A 17929-nucleotide genomic window follows, 5' to 3' on the forward strand; every position below is an offset into this window, starting at 1 on the left:
GGCAATGGCAAGCTATCTTCAGGCAATGGGAAGTCAGTTCGAACACAACTCGAATTCACGTAAATTCGCTGAATTAGCAAATTAATGTGAATGCATTCTGGCCCCACTTTCTTTTCATTTGAAATTAAGAGAAATTCCTCCTGTGTGATAAACTCCTATGAGACAGGTTTGGGTACGAAGTTCCCGGCATGAGTGAGTGTTTTGAAGATTTCCTGCTTCTTCATTCCAATCGTATGACTTCCTATCCGTCACACATTCTTTTTACTAGTCCTAGTAGGACTTTAGGGGCTACTGAAAAGGCCCCACAAACCTGAAGTCAGCCTGGCCCTTGCTGGCCTATATAGCCACATATTACCAAATCTTTACATTGGAGTTTAATTTGTTCCTGGATTTAGCCTTAGCAGGAAAAAATGCTTTTAAATAAAAGTAATAAAAACCAAACAACAGTGCCCCTGAGCATGGGCAGAGTGCCATTTCTTCACTACTTGACTAATCATTACAGCCAATTCCCACGCTTGGGGCACTAAAGGAGGAAGGGTTTGAACACAGAAGGTGTGGTTCCCCAACCGGTTTTGAGCCATGGTACCTCCTGCTTGTTTGAAGAGACATTAGGCACCACCTTTAAACAAACATGGTGGGGAGCGAGGTGTCTCATGAATTGATGTTAACTGCCTTCAAGTCCACTTGGACCCATAGCGACCCTATAAATGAGATACAGTGGGTCTTTGGTATCTGCTGGGGTTTGGCTCCAGGACCCCCCATGGATACCAAAATCCATGGATGCTCGAGTCTCATTAAATCAGTGGCTCCCAACCTTTGGTCCTCCAGGTGTTTTGGACTTCAGGTCCCAGAAGCCCCTTCCATCTTGGTCAATAGTTAGGAATTCTGGGAGCTGAAGTCCAAAACATCTGGACAACCAAAGTTTGGGATTCACTGCATCATGTACAATAGTGTAGCTTTGCGGGATTTACTCTATATACTCATGTATAAGTCTAGAAATTTTAGTTATGATGACCCTAAGGTTTCATGGTTTTTTCTTTGCAGGTTTCTTTAGAGGGGGCTTGCCATTGCCGTACTCTGAGGCTGAGACAGCGGGACTTGCCCAAGATCACCCAGTGGTTTTACATGGCTGAGCTGGGATTCAAACCCTGTTTGGCAGAGTCCTTCTATACTCAAACCACTATGCCCCGTCGGCTCTCATTAGGGTTGCCTTATGTCACAAATGATGTGGAGGCATACAACAACAACAACAACAACCACAGAATCATAGAATCATAGAGGTGAAAGAGACCACAAGAGGCATCCAGTTCAACAAAGCATCCCTGACAGATGGCCATCCAGTCTCTGTTTAGAAACCTCCAAAGAAGGAGACTCCACCATACTCTGAAGATTTGGGTTCCACTATTGAACAGCTTTTACTGTCAGAAAGTTCCTCCTAATGTTGAGGTGGAATCTCTTTTCCCATAGCTTGCATCCATTGCCCTGGGTCCCATTCTCTGGGGCTGCAGAAAACAAGCTTGCTCCCTCCTGGATATGATATCCCTTCAAATATTTAAACAAGGCTATCATATCACCTCTCAACCTTCTCTTCTCCAGGCTAAACACACCCAGCTCCCTAAGTCTCTCCTCATAGGGCATGGTTTCCTGACCTTTCACCATTTTGGTTGCCCTACTCTGGACACGCTGCAGCTTCGTTTTGAATTTTGGTGCCCAGAACTGGACACAGTATTTCCAAGTGAACCTATCACAATATTTTTCTGGGGCTGAGAGTGTGTGACTCACCCAAGGTCACCCAATGGGTTTCCACAGCCAAGTGGGGAATCAAACCCTAGTCTCCGGAGTTGTAGTCCAATGCTCAGACTATACCACACCGGCTCTCTCTCACATACATATTAAAATTCAAAGGCCTGCCAGAATAAAAATCACTTCTGGTCAAAAAAGCAGGGAGGAGGCCATCGCCCAGAACCAGACATGGAGAAAGCTTTCTCCTGCATCCTCACCAAATGCACTTACGAAGATGGGGGGACCAAGAGAAAGTCCTCTCCTGCAGCTCTTAAAACTCAAGCTCCACACTCTGCTGTTGTTTGGCCACATGGTTTCCATCTGAGAAACCTTGGAGCATATGCAACAGCAAACCTCCTCTGAAGAAATCTTGCAAAGAAAACCCTACGAGAGGATTGCCATAACTTGGAGGCACATAAACAGGAGGACAACATGGACAGACTCACGCCCTGTTTCCTGTCCAGCAATGCATGTTGAATCCAGGATTAGAGACTTTTTATCAGCTAGCGAAGGGTGAGGACTTCATTCCCATCCGCCTGTCTTCCAGCTGGTGTGTTTCACAGGTTGCCTTTGCAATGCTTTCCCTGGCCTGGCTTGTGTCAATGAGGGCCCCTGGCCTGTTTATCCTCTGGCAGGAAATTCACAGCTGGGATCGACCAGCAAACGAAGCCATCAGAGTCCCAGATAAGGTCCAGGATGGGGGAGAAGAGAGAGAGAAAGAGACATATTACAGCTGGAGTCAATTGTGGGGGCAAGCAGCATGATCAACAAATGTTTCTGCTTTGATCCAATTCCCTTGTTGCCAAGAAAGCAAATCTGTCAGCTTTCCTGCAACTGTGGCAAAGGCTGAACTCCAGCATCGCCAAACTGAACCAGACCCATTTTGCTGGGCCAAAGACAAGGCCTTCTCCTTCCAATTTCTTCTCCAGCATATTTCACCATCTGATCCTGAGGTTCCTGATCCCTCACTTCTTTTCATTTTTTAAGGAAACTTCGCTCAAACAGTCTGCAAACTACAAGGACTCAAGTCCACCAGGGTCAGGGTGATCTGACGTCCTCCTTTTATGTCCTACATTTTTTAAAAGATATTTTTATTATATGCTCCAAAACTGAACAGAAAAATGGAACATCTTTCACATTCATATAAACATCCCCCAATTTCCAGGTTATTAACAACCCCTTCCCCAATCCCTTACCTTGGCACAATAACAGAACAGTAGTGTTGGAATCATCTTAAAAGAAAACTGCAAGCGTATTATATATTCTTCCTTATACTTACAAAAACGTTCCACTTCTTAATGAATCCTCTACATTTCAACCTTCTTTCCAGGAGAAATTCCAAATTTTGAGCATAGCTTCAAAGCATGAATTTATTTTTGCCTTAGTGTTTTTAACTTTTATTTAGTCATGTCCTACATTTTTCTTGGATGTACTACATTTTGTGATGCCTTGTCCTCCTTGGCGGTTGGGACATCTGATCGTTGCCTATCTGATGTCTTGCTGGTTTTCAGTTCATCAATAGTCCCTAGGTCTTTTTCACCGACTACTGCTGAGCCATAATAAATGTGTCTGCGTGATGAGCATGCAAGTCAAATGTCCAATGGAAGATTACACGCTTCAACAGTCCAGCTATACTTTTCTGTTCCAACCCCAACAACAACCTGAAAGCACTGGCTAATTTGGCAAGTTTTTCCCTAAGGATTCTCCCCATTTGTTCAATTTTAGTCCTTCTGCAAATCTAGTGCTCTTCCAAGGCTGCTGCTACCTCCCTCTTGTATTTTTACTATATAAGCAGCTCACACCCTGAACATCCATAACAGAGGGAAAGCTTAGTTTTAGAGCAGTGAGGGAAATGAAAGTAGGCAAGAGCATTGGGTGGGAGGTGATTACAGAAAGCACTATGACACCACCAAGATGGAGTGAATGTGGCTGTGTTGGGTGCCTTCAAGTCATTTCTGACTTATGGTGACCCTAAGGCAATGCTATCATGGGGTTTTCTTGGCAAGATTTGTTCAGAGGAGATTTGCTGCTGCCTTTCCCTGAGGCTGAGAGTGTGTGACTTGCCCAGTGTCACCCAGTGGGTTTCATGGCTGATGTGGAAATCGAACCCTGGTCTCCAGAGTTGTAGTCCAGTGCTTAAACCACTAGGCCACACTGACCTTAAGATTGAGTGCCTAGTCTTACTGGGTGACCCAGCAGCAGATTGCTAGGTTTTCTGCTTGCATTTGCAGCCATTAGGTAGACTCTCCAGGTCCAAAGACCCATTGTTATAAAAAGGTAAGAGGGAGGCAACTACTTGAGAAGAGCCAACTTTGATGTATTTCTGGGGAATTGTACTATGCTGTTGAGAAAGGGTTTTTACTATCTTTGGCAGAGTGCATACTCTGCATGCCAGAGAATCCATTCCCTGGCATTGCATTTTTAAAGGTGCAACTATCTAGAAGGAAAAGTCTGAGACCCAGCAGAACCACTGCCAGTGAAGGCAGACCATAAAGAGCAAGATTGCTGGTGCCCAACCTTGGTTGAGCCTACAGAAATTGCTGGACTTCCAAAAGCCCAGGCAAGCATGATCAACAGTGCAAAATTCTGGGAATTGCAGCTCAACATTGGGAGAGACAGAGAACAACTGGGCTGAATAGACCAGTGCTATGGCATTCACTACTCATTCATTTGTGGTTATCATCAAATTAACTTCAACTTATGGCAACCCTATAAATGAGAGAAGAGCCAACGTAGTATAGTGGTTTGAGCACTGGACTGGAGATCAAAGTTCGATTCCCTGCTCAGCCATGGAAACCCACTGGTGTGATCTTGGGTGAGTCACATGCTTTCCGCTCCAGAAAACCCTGTGATAGATTCATCTTAGGCTTGCCGTAAGTTGGAAATGACTTGAAGGCACATAACAGCGACAACAACATGAATGAGAGACCTCCAAAAGCTCTGGTCATCATCTGTCCTGCTCAGGTCTTGCAAAATCAGGGCTTCAGCATTCTTGACTCAATCAATCCACAAGTAGTGCAGTCTCCCTGTTTTTTGATGGCCTTCCAGATCCTTGAGTCCCTCTCAGTGGAAACCAGAATATTGGCTGGTATTCTGTTAGAGTCATAGCCAGGCATAATTCCAAACCTGGGGGTCCTTTTGTGATCATGGTAGGAGGAGGCATTTACTACTTCCTTCCTCTGTGTGACCACACTGCATGAGAACTGACCTTCTTTTGCACGCCTTGCACAAAACAGTTTAGTAGTCTAGGGAAGGCAGGAGACACCCAACAAATGTATTACTGTGCTCCTAAAGCTGGGCACATTGCCATCCCCCAGGATCTCCAGAGGACGCCAGAGAACCTACAAACTTGCTTTTTATCTGGAGTTGCTTCTATGTGTTGTTTTTCAGTTTGTTCTCTCTGAGCCACCAGTTCTGTTGAACTCATAAGGATTAAAGGATGCTTCCAGAAGTTAGTGCCAAAGTAGGAGAAATACTTCACCATGTTAACAACATCATCTCTTTGCCCCTGGGAACAATATATTAAACCTTCCAACTCTTTTCGCAGCATCTGTTGAGACAGTACTCTGCTCTAGTACATAACTGAGGATCATAATATGAGTATGGAGAAACTTTTCACTTCCACCAACCTTGTCCTCGAAAAGAAAACAAAAGTCTGGATACAGCAATATGCCCTATGATGTACCAGAAGCTGAGCCACCCCAAATAAGAGCGACCAGCACAGATGGTAGCAACATTATTCATACTGTATAAGCTAAGCCATAGGTTCATTAGGTGAAAGGAATCACTCTCATTTGGGCAACGAAAAACATTGTTCTAATGGTGAAACACCATTAAGGGTGTGTACCTTATGCAACCGCACCCTTTCGGTTTTGATCAACTAATAACATGAGAGATGTGATCGTCTATGATGTGCTCAGGCAGCAACTGACATCTGCGCAAAAGTTTGAGACATATTTTGAGAGCTCAATTCTTGAAGGAGCACCTCTATCATCATCACCATCACCACCACCATTTTTATTTATATTCCGTCTTCTTCCTGATATAGGTACTCAAGGCACCTCTCCCTGTAAACATCTGCCCAAGGACTGAAGTCTTTTTCTTGACAAGATTTGTTCAGAAGGGGCTTGCCATTGCCTTCCCCAGAGGCTGAGAGAGTGTGACTTGCCCAATGGGTTTCATAGCTGAGCTGGGAACTGAACCTTGGTCTCCAGAGTTGTAGTCTAACACTCAAACCACTATGCCATGCTGCTTCTCCTGTCAGCTACTTAGTTAAATATTTTTTATCAAAGGTTTAATCTACGCAGCAGCAATAATGCAGTTTGGCACCACTTTAACTGCTATGGTTCAATGCTATGGAATTCTGGGATGTGTAGTTTGTTGTATCACCAAAACTCTCTGAGAAGGCTAACTATTTCACAAAATTCCAAATCCCAGAATGACTTTTCCTTCAGAGTTGAGGAGATCGGGACAGAAGAGATTACTCAGTATACTTAACTAAAGCAACTGATAACAGTACACTGGCTATAGCTTTTTATTAAAGACTTTGGGGCCCAACAAACTGCTTCCAAACTGCACAGGAAATGCTTTTAAACTTTCTTAACCTCCTAAGCCTGTTAAAATGTTTAATATGCTTTTAACCTATTTAAATTTCCTTTTTTTTAACCGCTTGAAATTTTAAATGGTTTTCAAATTGATGAAACTGACTTCATTTGTACACCACTCCAAGTTCCCTAGATATTAAATTTTAATAGATAAATAAATAAAAATAAATATTCATTAAGTTGAATCAATACCTCAACTGTCCACAATACGTGCAATGAGAGACACTGGCGAGGAAAAGACAACGCAGGTGAAGAAAATTCCAAGAGAAGCATCTGAAACTAATTTGATTTTAATTACAAGAAATATCAAACACTTTTTTGGTCACTGTACAAATATTCTGCTAGTAGGGATGTAGAGAAGGGAGGGCTATACAGATATTTTCTTACACATGGATCCATAAAGTGAGCTATTACAAAATAATAAATGTTCATAAGAGAACCATCTTGCTGCTGCACTTACTCATGGGGATCTAAGATTTAGGTTTCAGGCTTAAAGCTGGGAGGTGAATAAATGAGGATAAACAATGAGAGGCTTTATCTTCTCTCCAAGGGAAGGGAGATCAGAGCCCAGCCCTGATCTTTTTTGCAGTCAGTGGCTGGAACTTTGTGGCTACATGCTTGGAAGAGCTTTAAAGAGCATCCGAGACCCACAGAGTCACTACAGGAAATCGTTTTTCACATTTCCCATTCAAAAACAGAGATAAACAGAGTCCACAGCAAGCGGGAAGGACAAATTTGAGGTTACACAATAAGTTAGGCCATAAAATAGGAAAGTTTAAAAACAAAACCCTCGACTTCACCACCCATTTCCCTACCACTCTGTTTTGCAAAACCACAGCGATCCTTAAATAAAACAAAACAAAATAAAAAAAAAAGCTTTATTCTTGGAGAGCCACCATTTTGACACTTCGCAGTTTCGGGACCCACTGTTAGCCCCAACCTATGAGAGAAGCAATTTTGGGAATGCACATGACGTTGCTCCTCTTCCACCTCTTCCTCTCTGGAACACATCTGTATTACAAGCATAGTGGTTTCATACCCCAGGAAACTCTGGGAGATATCATGCAAGTGAGCATGAGAAAAGCTGCCCAAGATGGTCTAGCCACAATTCCTAAGAGTAAAGGGCGATTGAAGTTTAAAACTATCTGAGAACCTCTTAAAGGATGTAGCCTATGCATGACCTTCATCTTGTCTCCCTTTCTCCACATTGCAATCTCTCTACTTGTCTCTTTCTCTTCCTTCATCACTCCCATCTCTTCCTACTTTCTTTTGGATCCCAGTGCACCCACACTTTCTGAAGACCAGTGCCTTCGCCCATACATAGCTGCAGTGTTCCTGGCTGAAGCATAGCCAAGTTGCAGATCAAGACCACCAGCTCAAGGATTGCTCAAGTTAGAAGAGATTTTGCTCATCTCTGCTGCCTATTTTTGTGACAGCTCCTTTAGTTACTGGTTTTAGAAGACGGCAGTTGGGGAATAATTCAGTGGAAACTGGTAGGGGACAGAGGAGGTAGGTCTTCTGGATTTTTATTGATCTGCCATCTGAAGAGAATGTCTTGATTTATTTTAGCAGTACAATGGATTCTCCCCACCCACTTCCAAAATCACCTCTTTACTTGCAAGAGGTGAAGAGTACAAGGGGTACAAGTAGAAGAAAATGACCCGTGCCATATCAGAGGCATGGCCATCAGATAAATGATAGTGCCAGTGTTGGCTGTAAAAACATCATTGGGGACATCGTGCTGATAAATTTAAATCATGTCCCCATTATGTGGCAAGGACAGGTGGTGGGAAATCTCATCTGAACAATGCCAGCTAGATTTCTGATAGCAGATAAAAACCTTCATGTAAGGTTGTATATGTGACAATGATCCTTTTTCCAGTTTTGATGAACAAATCTGGAGAAAGTACACAATAGAGATTTTTTTTTTTTACAAAAACCTACTACTCACATGGATTAGATTCTCTCCCTTCTCTCCACATTTGTAAGCACCCATAGAAAGAGCTCAAAACCATTATTTTTCCAGCTCTGAAACTGCCTTGCCCATAAAAGGGCCTGAATCATATTGGTAAACCCCTCCAACTAAAGTAGACCCATTGAATCAGCTGTTGATTGGTGAGTCAACACTTATGTAAATCCCAATGATCCAATAGGAATGCTGTAGTTGGGACTACCAAAAGGGTACATCACAGAAGATGCCAGCCAAAGTAACAAGGAAAGGAGCAAGTAGAGGAATGGAAGAAACACCAGTTGTTCCTGGTTAATTTTTTAATTGCTAGTTGCCATTACTTCCTGATGATGTGCAGACATACAGGAGATGGCCTGAGTTTTCTAAAACATTCCACCAATAACACCCATGCAGTTCCTTTAAGAGAGGCAAGGATGCCTTCAATGGAATGCCATTTTAAACAGAGCACAAAAGAAAGGACTGAGGAGGCCAAAGGACAGGCAGTTATGGTGATGAATAGGGTTCTGAGATCCCAGGTTTCTTTTTTAAAAAGGTCTGTTAGCTACTATCAACCACTAAATTCCCCTCCAGTTATCACCATTTCCAGCCCACTAATTGTATTCAGCTTAAAAGCATCTTATTTGGAAGGCTGTCCAGTTTGTTTGATGAAGCTGCAATCTATTGATGCAACCCTGTACCCCTGACCCCATCACAGCATCAAAAGAAAAAAAGAGGAATGTTTTCTCCACCTGAACATTTCCAGTTTCGTCCACTGTAAGTAAATCTGCAAAAAAAGGTTACTAGAATAATAAAAAAATTAAAGGTACTGGGGCTGACCTGTTTGTTCAAGCATATCTTAGTCAGTTTTTAAAAATATATATTGATGGGCTGAAGACAATGGGGAAAAGCCTTCTAACAGTGAGCGAAACATTTTGTGTCTGGTCACCTATGTGTAATTGTTACACTCACCATAGGTGACCAGTTGAGTGGCTATTTACAATTTTGCTCAAAAGTCAATTCACATTATGCTCCAAAATATTCTTCCTTCATTAGCGCATCCTGTCCTCCTTCTCTTGTCTGGATCCTTGAGAAGATATGAAAGATTCTCCTCTCCCACACACAGCCCCAGATAAAAAGCCATTTTCCTCAGTAACTTCCCTGAAACCATCCAACGTCTCCTTCCTCCTTCTCCAGTCTTACACCATATTGAGGCTGGAGTCCCATAGCAAGAGGCCTTGCAGTGCAGATAGTACTGCTGTAGGATACACAGATACACTGGTGTTCTGACTGAACAGAACCACCACCACCAAAACCAGTGAAATGATACCTAGAGACATGAGAACACTGGGATAAATGGATGGATGAAGAAATGAAAAGAGAATTACGGACAGATAAATACATAGAAAGATGGATAGACACTATTGACTATGACATTTGAAGATGGGTAGGAAAACAAAGTAAGGATTGTCTAGAGAAACTGCTAGAGACAGACAGGAGAAGAAAAATAATAAAACATCTACATATTCTTCTTTGTTCATTTTTAACCCATTCCCCTCTGTTCACACTAAACAAGTGTACCACTTGCCACTACACGGATTAATAGGGAAAAATTAATTGACCAGCTCCACTGTCCTACTTTTTGTTTATCAAAAACAGTTCCAAGGTTGGACAGGAAAAAAACCCCACAGTTTAATAGAGAACCACTGTTAGGTTGAATGAAAATGAACCAACCACTGAGACGTGGAAGATGTCCTAGACAGACAAAATGTTTTCTAACGGTATCCATGATGTGCCACTTTACTGATTCCAGGGTTCTGGAAACACCAGTTTCATTTGTCAGTACATCAAAGGATGTCTACCATCCCAGGCCTTGGAGGGAATATAATAAATTGCAATAAATTGCAGGGAATATAATAAACCATATATAATAAAAACTGCCACCCAGTTTTTCAGAGATAGCAGTCTGTATTGTGTCTTGTAACTTATGATTGTTCATCAAGTCCAACAAGTTTCTACTCTGGGACAAATCACAAGGATAGGAGGCCAAACTGCTTTCCCTTCTGAAAATAAAATAAGAAAGCCCAACCAAACTGAAATTGATGCACAGCCTTTGTGTGCACAGGAAGGAGAATTGCAAGAATCATGCTTGCCTCAGTCCATTTTCCTCTTCGACTCAACTATGAGAGATTTGAAGGCTACAAGGCTCCTTGAGAGGGGGCACAGAGAAGCAGTGGATCAACCTGTAGTCATTTGTAGCCCAGGTTTGACCCATGGACTGCTAGTTGCTGCCTGATCTCAGAAAGCCTGAGAAATTCTGCTGAAAAAAAGCAAAGGAATATTGAGGGACGGGGCAGGATCATCCAAAGAGAGCAAAGACCAGTGTTACTTTTGCATCCTATAGCCCAATCTCTTCATCCTGCTCATCCTCAAAACTGTAGCCCTGCCCTTCATCTTCTTCTTCCTCCTCCTCTCCTTCATCTTCTTCCTCATCTTCCTCCTCCTCTTCTCTTGGTGCATCTTGGTGGAGCTGCTCCACTGGGCTAGAGCTTTCAGCCCTCAATGGTTCCTGTTCCTCCTTTCTGACACTGTCCCAGTCTTTATCCATCACTCCCAGCACGTCCTCCAAGATGGAGGGTCCCAAGTCCAACTGGAAAGAGAGAAGGGATTCAGCATGTTCCAATGTGGGGCTCTCCAAGGAGAACTTCTGTAGGTCCCAGTCTTCTCCATTAGGAGGCTTCTGGGGCTGCCGGTCTTCTGTCTCAGGGTGTTGTAATACCACAAAGCTGCCATCAGGTGTCGATGTTGCTGGGCTTTGAAGGACACCATTCCCACTACCAGAGGATGATAGCAATTCAAGGCGCCCAGAAACATCTCCTGGGTTAGATGGAGTCCCAGGAGACACTGCCACTTCAGGGGGCAGCCCATTGGCTTTGGAGCCCCCATGGTTGCTGAGGAAAGATGTGTCACCAAACGCATCTCCACCACGGCCAATGTGCATAGTGTGCCGGAAATCCCCCAATGGGGCGCTGATCATGGCCCGATCCAGACGGGGCCGCTTCTTGGAATGGGAAACCGGGGACTGCTTGAGGATGGGCATCTGGGAAGGAAGAAAGACAGAAACTGTGAGGACACAAAGGAGCATTTCCACTGGCTTACCTGCCAGACTGCTTGAACTGCAAGATCTACACTTGAGTCCCAGTCTCTGCCATTCATTTCTCATTTGAACTTGGGCAAGTCTCCATTACGGGCTAGATTGCAATCTACAAAATGGGAACAGTAAGAGACGCCTCACAAGATCATTGAGAAAGTAACCACACAGCCTGCCAATGCCATTTGCCAATTAAGAACAAGGAGACTGTAGCATGCAATCACAGAATTATAGTTCAACAAGACAGTAAATTCTATAACCTTTGGTCTCAATTGTGATAAGGACCTTTCAACAAGTTGCATCTATATTTCACTAAGATGGTAAATTCTGTCTTGCCTCTGACTTAACTGTTTAAAATTCCTCCTTTAGCCCCAATAGCCCCAATTTTTAACAATTTTTTTTGCTATTACTAAGAAATCAAGGTATGCTTGATTTCCTTCTCCTACTAGACACCTCTTTTAATTTGGAAGTAAACCTCAGAAGGTTTGGGGGAGCAAATATATAAAATGAATGCATAAAATGAATAAATAAAATAGCATTAGAACAAACAAAACAGCAAATTAGAAAATAAAGATTTGGAGATATTGAACACTGAAAAAAACCTCTCTTTGGGGGAAAGCTTGTGGGGTGGTGGTGAGGTCTGGGGACCACACCTTTTATGTAACATATATGACAGCCTTTAAATATTCCTACACTAGGAACAAATTTTCAATTACCATAACTCAACAAATAAAATTAGTTTAAGGGCTTACTTTTAAGGACACAGCTTTTGAGTAAGTATTGTACACACTCTTTATTATAATATAGAAAATTCTCCAAAAGGTCCCTTTCATAGGAGTTAGAGTTAGGCAGACCATCTTTTCAATATTATTCCATTGCAAAAGTATTGCTCTGGTCAGCATCTGAATACAGTATTTTATATCTGTATCCGTGCACTCCTTTATGACCTGGTACTTTTCTGGGTGGTGACAGTTGTTGTTGTTTGTTCTATCATCTTTGTTACATTTTGTTTGTGTTGTTTTGTTCTATGATCTCTGTTACATTTTATGCAACCACATGTTGTACTTTTAAATGAAAATATTCAATTTAAAAAGTACCCCTCAAAAAAGTTTCCCTAGACCAAATATTGCAAATCAGGTGGCCCTCCATGTGTTGCTGGACTGCAAGTCCCAGAATCACAACATCTGGAGGGATACATCATCCCCACTCAGGCGACAAAATAACCAGCACCCCACCTCTCCTTGGAAATTATACATGAAAATTAGTTAATTGGAAGTCAGTGTTCATCTCTGATGGAAGCTGCCTTGTCACATTTGCAACCCCCTTCTTCTTCCAGGAAGCTGAATGCAGTCAGTGTGAGCTTATCCCTTTTTATCTGTACAGCAGCGCTGGGAGGCAGACTTGAAAGAAAGGTTTCCTTACTCCAGGGCTATGGATAGATTTGAATTCAGGCCTCTATACTTTGTTTAACAAGCTACTCTCTATAATCCTTTGACCAGAGGATGGAGGAGAGCCAGCGTGTCATAATGGTTTGAGTGTCAGGGTTTTGATCCCCTGCTTGGCCATGAAATCCATTGGATGTCCTCAGGCAGGTCACACGCTCTCAGCCTCAGGGGAAGGCAATGGCAAAGCTCCTCTGAACAAATCTTGCCAAAAAAGCCCCATGATAGGTTTGCCTTCGGTTCACTATAAATCAGAAATGGCTTGAAGACACACAACAACAATAGAGGACAGGGAGAGGCTGATGGTTGAAAGTCTAGGGTGTTTCTTTTGATGGGCTGAAGTTTCAGAATCTCTGCAAAGGCAGAAATGACTTCAAATGGGGGTAAGCCAAGTACAGCCTCCAGGCCCCACCACCAGTCCTCCAAAGTACATACTGTAGATTTAAAAAAATCATCCCAATTTTGGGGCAATTTTTGCTTCTGAACCATGGAGAAAGTCCTCATAACATGTGTAAACAAGGACTTCCACACAGAAATCCACTCCTGATTACCCTCAAGCGTTTTAATATCAGCAGTAAAATTTAGGATGAGAAGGGTGTCCTTTTGTTGAAAAAGCATGTATTGTAAAAACAACTGCGAATCAAAACTCCTTACTGTTCTTGTGGCAGTCACTCAGATCTACAGGTACTCATAGATTCATATCTTCCTTTTGCCCACCCTGGCTATAGACAACTGGATCTATTGTCAAATTCCTTTTACTACTAAGAAGTTAGAAACATAGGAAGATGAGAACATAGGAAGATACTGAGAATTGCCCTACCTTAAGAGCTGTTCAGCAGTGAAACAGACTGTCTTGCAGGTGATGGACTCTCCTTCTTTGGAGGTCTTTAACCAGAAGTTGGATAGCCATATCTGGGAGTGCTTTAGTTGTATATTCCCGCATGACAAAGGGTTTGAGTAGATAGCCCTTGTGTGGCCCCTTTGACTTCTGTGACTCTACCCCACAAGCACTCCAGAACCCCATACTTTTAAATATTAAAAGGAGAAGTGCTCCAGTCCACAGGTGAGGATGTTGCGCTTTCACACTCACAGCCCACAGGACAACTTGTTCAACCAGCTCTGAGAATGAGGCACGCCTAGGGCACCCTTGGTCTTGCAACTCAAGATCCCCAAGTTTCTTAAGAAAAGCAATGGGATCATGGAGGCCAGAGCATAAAGAAGAGCAGTAGGGTCTAGAGTGCTAGCAGTGGTTAGTTTTCAGCCAAGCAGCAGGATTTAAATTGGATTTCGGCTGCAAATTAACACCAAAGTCCCGGGAAAACTTCTTAGCTTCAGCAGAGGATGGAGACCAAACCTAAGTCTGTGCAACTGAAATGGACACATTCTTTCCATATATTTTTCACCCCTCTCTTTCTGTTGGATTTTAGATTGTAAGCTCCTCAGGGCAGGGACATGTAATTATGCTACCTGTAGAGTTTTGTTTGTTGCTGTTCTTGCTGTGCCTTCAAGTCATTTCCGACTTATGGCGACCCTAAGACGACCCTATCATGGGATTTTCTTGGGACGTTTCTTCAGAGGGGGGTAGTCATTGCCATCCTCTGAGGCTGAGAAAGTGTGACTTGCACAAGGTTACCCAGTGGGTTTACATGGCCAAGTGGATTTGAACCCTGGTCACCAGAGTCATAGTTCAATGCTCAAACCATTACACCATGCTCTCATCTTCAGAGTACCCACACATTTTGATAGTGATATGATGCGTGAGCCAGTGTGGCATAGTGACTGAGTGTTGGACTATGACTTTGGAGACCAGGGTTCAATTTCCCACTTGGTCATGAAACCCACTGGGTGTCCTTGGGCGAGTCACATGCTTTCAGCCTCAGGGGAAGGCAATGGCAAACCTCCTCTGAACAAACCTTGCCAAGAAAACTCCATGGTAGGTCCACTTTAGGGTTGGCATAAGTCGGAAAGGACTTGAAGGTACATAACACACACGCATATCCCATGGTGCAGTTTAGACTTTGGACTTAAGGGTCTTAACCGAAGATGATCTTTTGGAATAATGCTGCTTATTTCAAAGTGTGGAAAGCCAGCCTTGCTCTACTTGGGGGTCCCTGCTCCCCACTTCTTCTCCTCGAAATTCCTGCCACTGCCTATAAGCCGTGGGCCCCTAAACTCCTGAGTTCTCCCTCCCACACACTGCCCAAATCTCGTTCTCTCTGTTTTGCTCAAGGTGCGATGATCTAAGGTGTGATGATCTAATAGCCAGAGATGATTCACACTTTTAATGGGAATAATGGAGCTGCACTGGGGGTAGGAGACACAGTCTGGACAAGTATGAGGGTGAGAGGGAGAAGGTAGAATAGGGTGGAGAGAAGGCGGGCCAGTTAGAAGAAACCCAAAAGGCATTTTCTCTGCCTTCCCTGAAATCAGAAAGCGCTGATGGAAGTGGAAAAAGGGCAGAGAGTTGAGTCAGCATGGGGTGGGGGAGACAAAAAGGGAGCCCTAGCTTGGAAGGAGGCAGGGAAGGAGTCTTGGCTCCCACCATCCTTTTCCTTTAAGCCGCTGGGCACCCGCTCCCTTTCTACATAATACTGTACAAGAAAATTTGGCTGCCAATCCCCCGGCTGGCTTTAACTCATCAGGTACCATAGACATCTCTAGGAGCCAGAATTAGGATGAACTGGAGCCTCTTCCCCCAAACTTTGGGTGCTTTGGAAAAATGATATAAAATAGGAATTCTTCCTTTATTAAAATATACAGTATATTGTAGTAAAAACTCAAAAGAAATAAATTAAAGAGACAGCATGAATGGTTTCACTGTTAGACTAGGGGGTCATTCAGACACTGGTATTTTTAGTGCAACTATGGCATTGTTCACACTGCAGAAATAATCCCGTTTGACACCACTTTAACTGCCATGGCTCAGTGCTATCAAATTCTGGGAACTGTAGCTTTGGGAGACATCCAGCCGTCTCTGTGAGAGCGCTCTGGTGCTACAACAAACTAAGTTCCCAGAATTCCATATCATTGAGCTATGGCAGTTAAAGTGGTGTCAAACTGGATTATTTCTGCAGTATGGATGCAGCCTGTGCAGATAATCTCACTAACTCATTCTGGGTTTGTTGCTCTCACAACGGAATTGCTTCTCTGTGATTTCTGTTGCTCCTATGTGTCAGCACTCAAATAAAGATGGAGTTGATGATGCAAATGTATTCGAAACATGTCCAGGGCATGCAGAGTTTTACCTGGTTCTATCTGCATCAGTTATTTACACTACTGATGATGCAAATCTTTTTTAAAAACTCAGGAAGAACCCTGATATCAGTTATCCTGGGTTAAGTAGCTCTTTTGGCGCCCTCCCCCCCACAAAAAAACCCCCTTAATCAGATGCATTCAAAATACATGTGAACAACAACGATTCAACCCAATTATTTTCACCATCTGAATAATCCCTAGGACTCTTGGAGAGGGAGATATTAAATGTGCTTTCAATCCGCCTGCCGACTTAGGGTGACCCCATGAATTTCATAGGGTTTTCTTAAGCAAAGTATAAACGAGGTAGTTTTTCCCATTCCTTCGTCTGAAATATAGCCTACAACACCTGGTATTCGTTGGCAGTCTCCCATCCAAGACCTTGTTTAGCTTCCAAGATCAGATGGGATCTGGGGCTCTTAGGGTATTTAGGTTCGCTAGGAATCCTGGAGACCTGGGTTCAATCCTCGCTTGGCCATGGAAACCCACTGAGTGGTTTGGGGCAAGTCACACTCACGTCAAGCAGGTCTCATCTGTTCTAAGATCCTTTTGTCAATTTGGCTATCCATGGTACTCTTAGCACTGTTCTCCAGCACCACTTCCCAAATGAATTGATTTTCTTTCTATCGGTTTTCTTTATTAACCAGCTCTCACATCCAAATATGATGAAAGGAAATATAAAGTCTTGGACAATCCTAACTTTGGTATTCAGTTTATATCTCTGCACTTCCAAGATCTTGCCCAGTTCTTTCACAGCTGCCCTTCCTAATCCTAGTCTTGACTGCAATCCCCATTCTGATCAATGTTGGATTGAAGGTATGGAAAATCCTTAACTATTTTAATTTGCTCATTGTCTAAGATCAAATTCCTGTAACTCCTCTGAGGTCATTGTTTTTGTTTTCTTAATGTTCAACAGCAAGTTTGTCTTGGCACTTCACTCTCTGACTTTCTTTAGTAATTGTTTCAAGTCTTTGATGTTTTCTCTTAGTAGAACAGTATCATCTGCATATTTAAGATTGTTGATGTTTCTTCCTCCCATCTTCATTCCTCCTTCCTCCGTGTCTAAACCTGTTCCGCATATATTTTCTGCATACATGTTGACTGTACTCTTTCATCTTCAACAAGGTTAGATCAGGTTTTCCCACTGCTTTCCATAAATGTGGACAGCTAGAATTTTATCACCTTTTTAAAAACTGAATCAATTTGATATTCCAGTTATTGTTTTTTGTGTATTCCTGATCTTTTAGGTATCTCATATTAGTCACTTTGCATAGAGTACGTAATAGGAAAGCAGCATACAAGTCAACAGAACTTTTTTTTTAACTACTGTCAAAAAGTTGTAATGTGATTGAAATCATTTCTGACTTATGGCAATCCTAAGGCAAACCTATCACGAGGTTTTCTTGGCAAGAGAGGGTTTGCCTTTGCCTTCCCCTCAGGCTTAGAGAGTGTGGCTTGCCCAAAGTCATCTAATGGGTTTCCATGGCTGAGTAGGAATATGAACTCTGGACTGCAGAGTCATAATCCAACCTTCAAAACTATTATACCACACTAGCTCAGTCAATAAGTATGATATCTAAAAAGGCAAGTGTTCATCAGATTGGATTGAGAAGTCCTGTTCGAAAGGGAACCCCAGCTGCATTGCCCTCTGAAACATATGTTCATCCCATGTTTTTCTGGCCTCCTCATCTCCCCTTGACAATTCTTGCCCCTATCCAGGGTTAGACTGTAAACCCCTTGGGGCAAGGACCTG

At 42.9% G+C, this 17929-nt stretch overlaps 1 protein-coding gene across 5 annotated transcripts in view; it reads right to left on the bottom strand.

Moving 5' to 3' along the window:
- Window positions 1-6660: 6660 nt before the first annotated feature.
- Window positions 6661-17929, bottom strand: part of CDC42EP5 (CDC42 effector protein 5) — a 38122-nt gene continuing 26853 nt past the window's right edge. For all 5 annotated transcript variants that reach the window (XM_042475593.1, XM_042475591.1, XM_042475594.1 and 2 more), the window contains exon 3: window positions 6661-11431. In XM_042475593.1, coding sequence (XP_042331527.1) covers window positions 10730-11431 — 702 coding nt within the window. In that variant the 3' untranslated portion in view covers window positions 6661-10729. The remainder of the gene's footprint in view (window positions 11432-17929) is intronic.

Source organism: Sceloporus undulatus, chromosome 6 (genome assembly GCF_019175285.1).
Source record: "Sceloporus undulatus isolate JIND9_A2432 ecotype Alabama chromosome 6, SceUnd_v1.1, whole genome shotgun sequence".
In the NCBI taxonomy this organism is placed as follows: Eukaryota; Metazoa; Chordata; class Lepidosauria; order Squamata; family Phrynosomatidae; genus Sceloporus; species Sceloporus undulatus.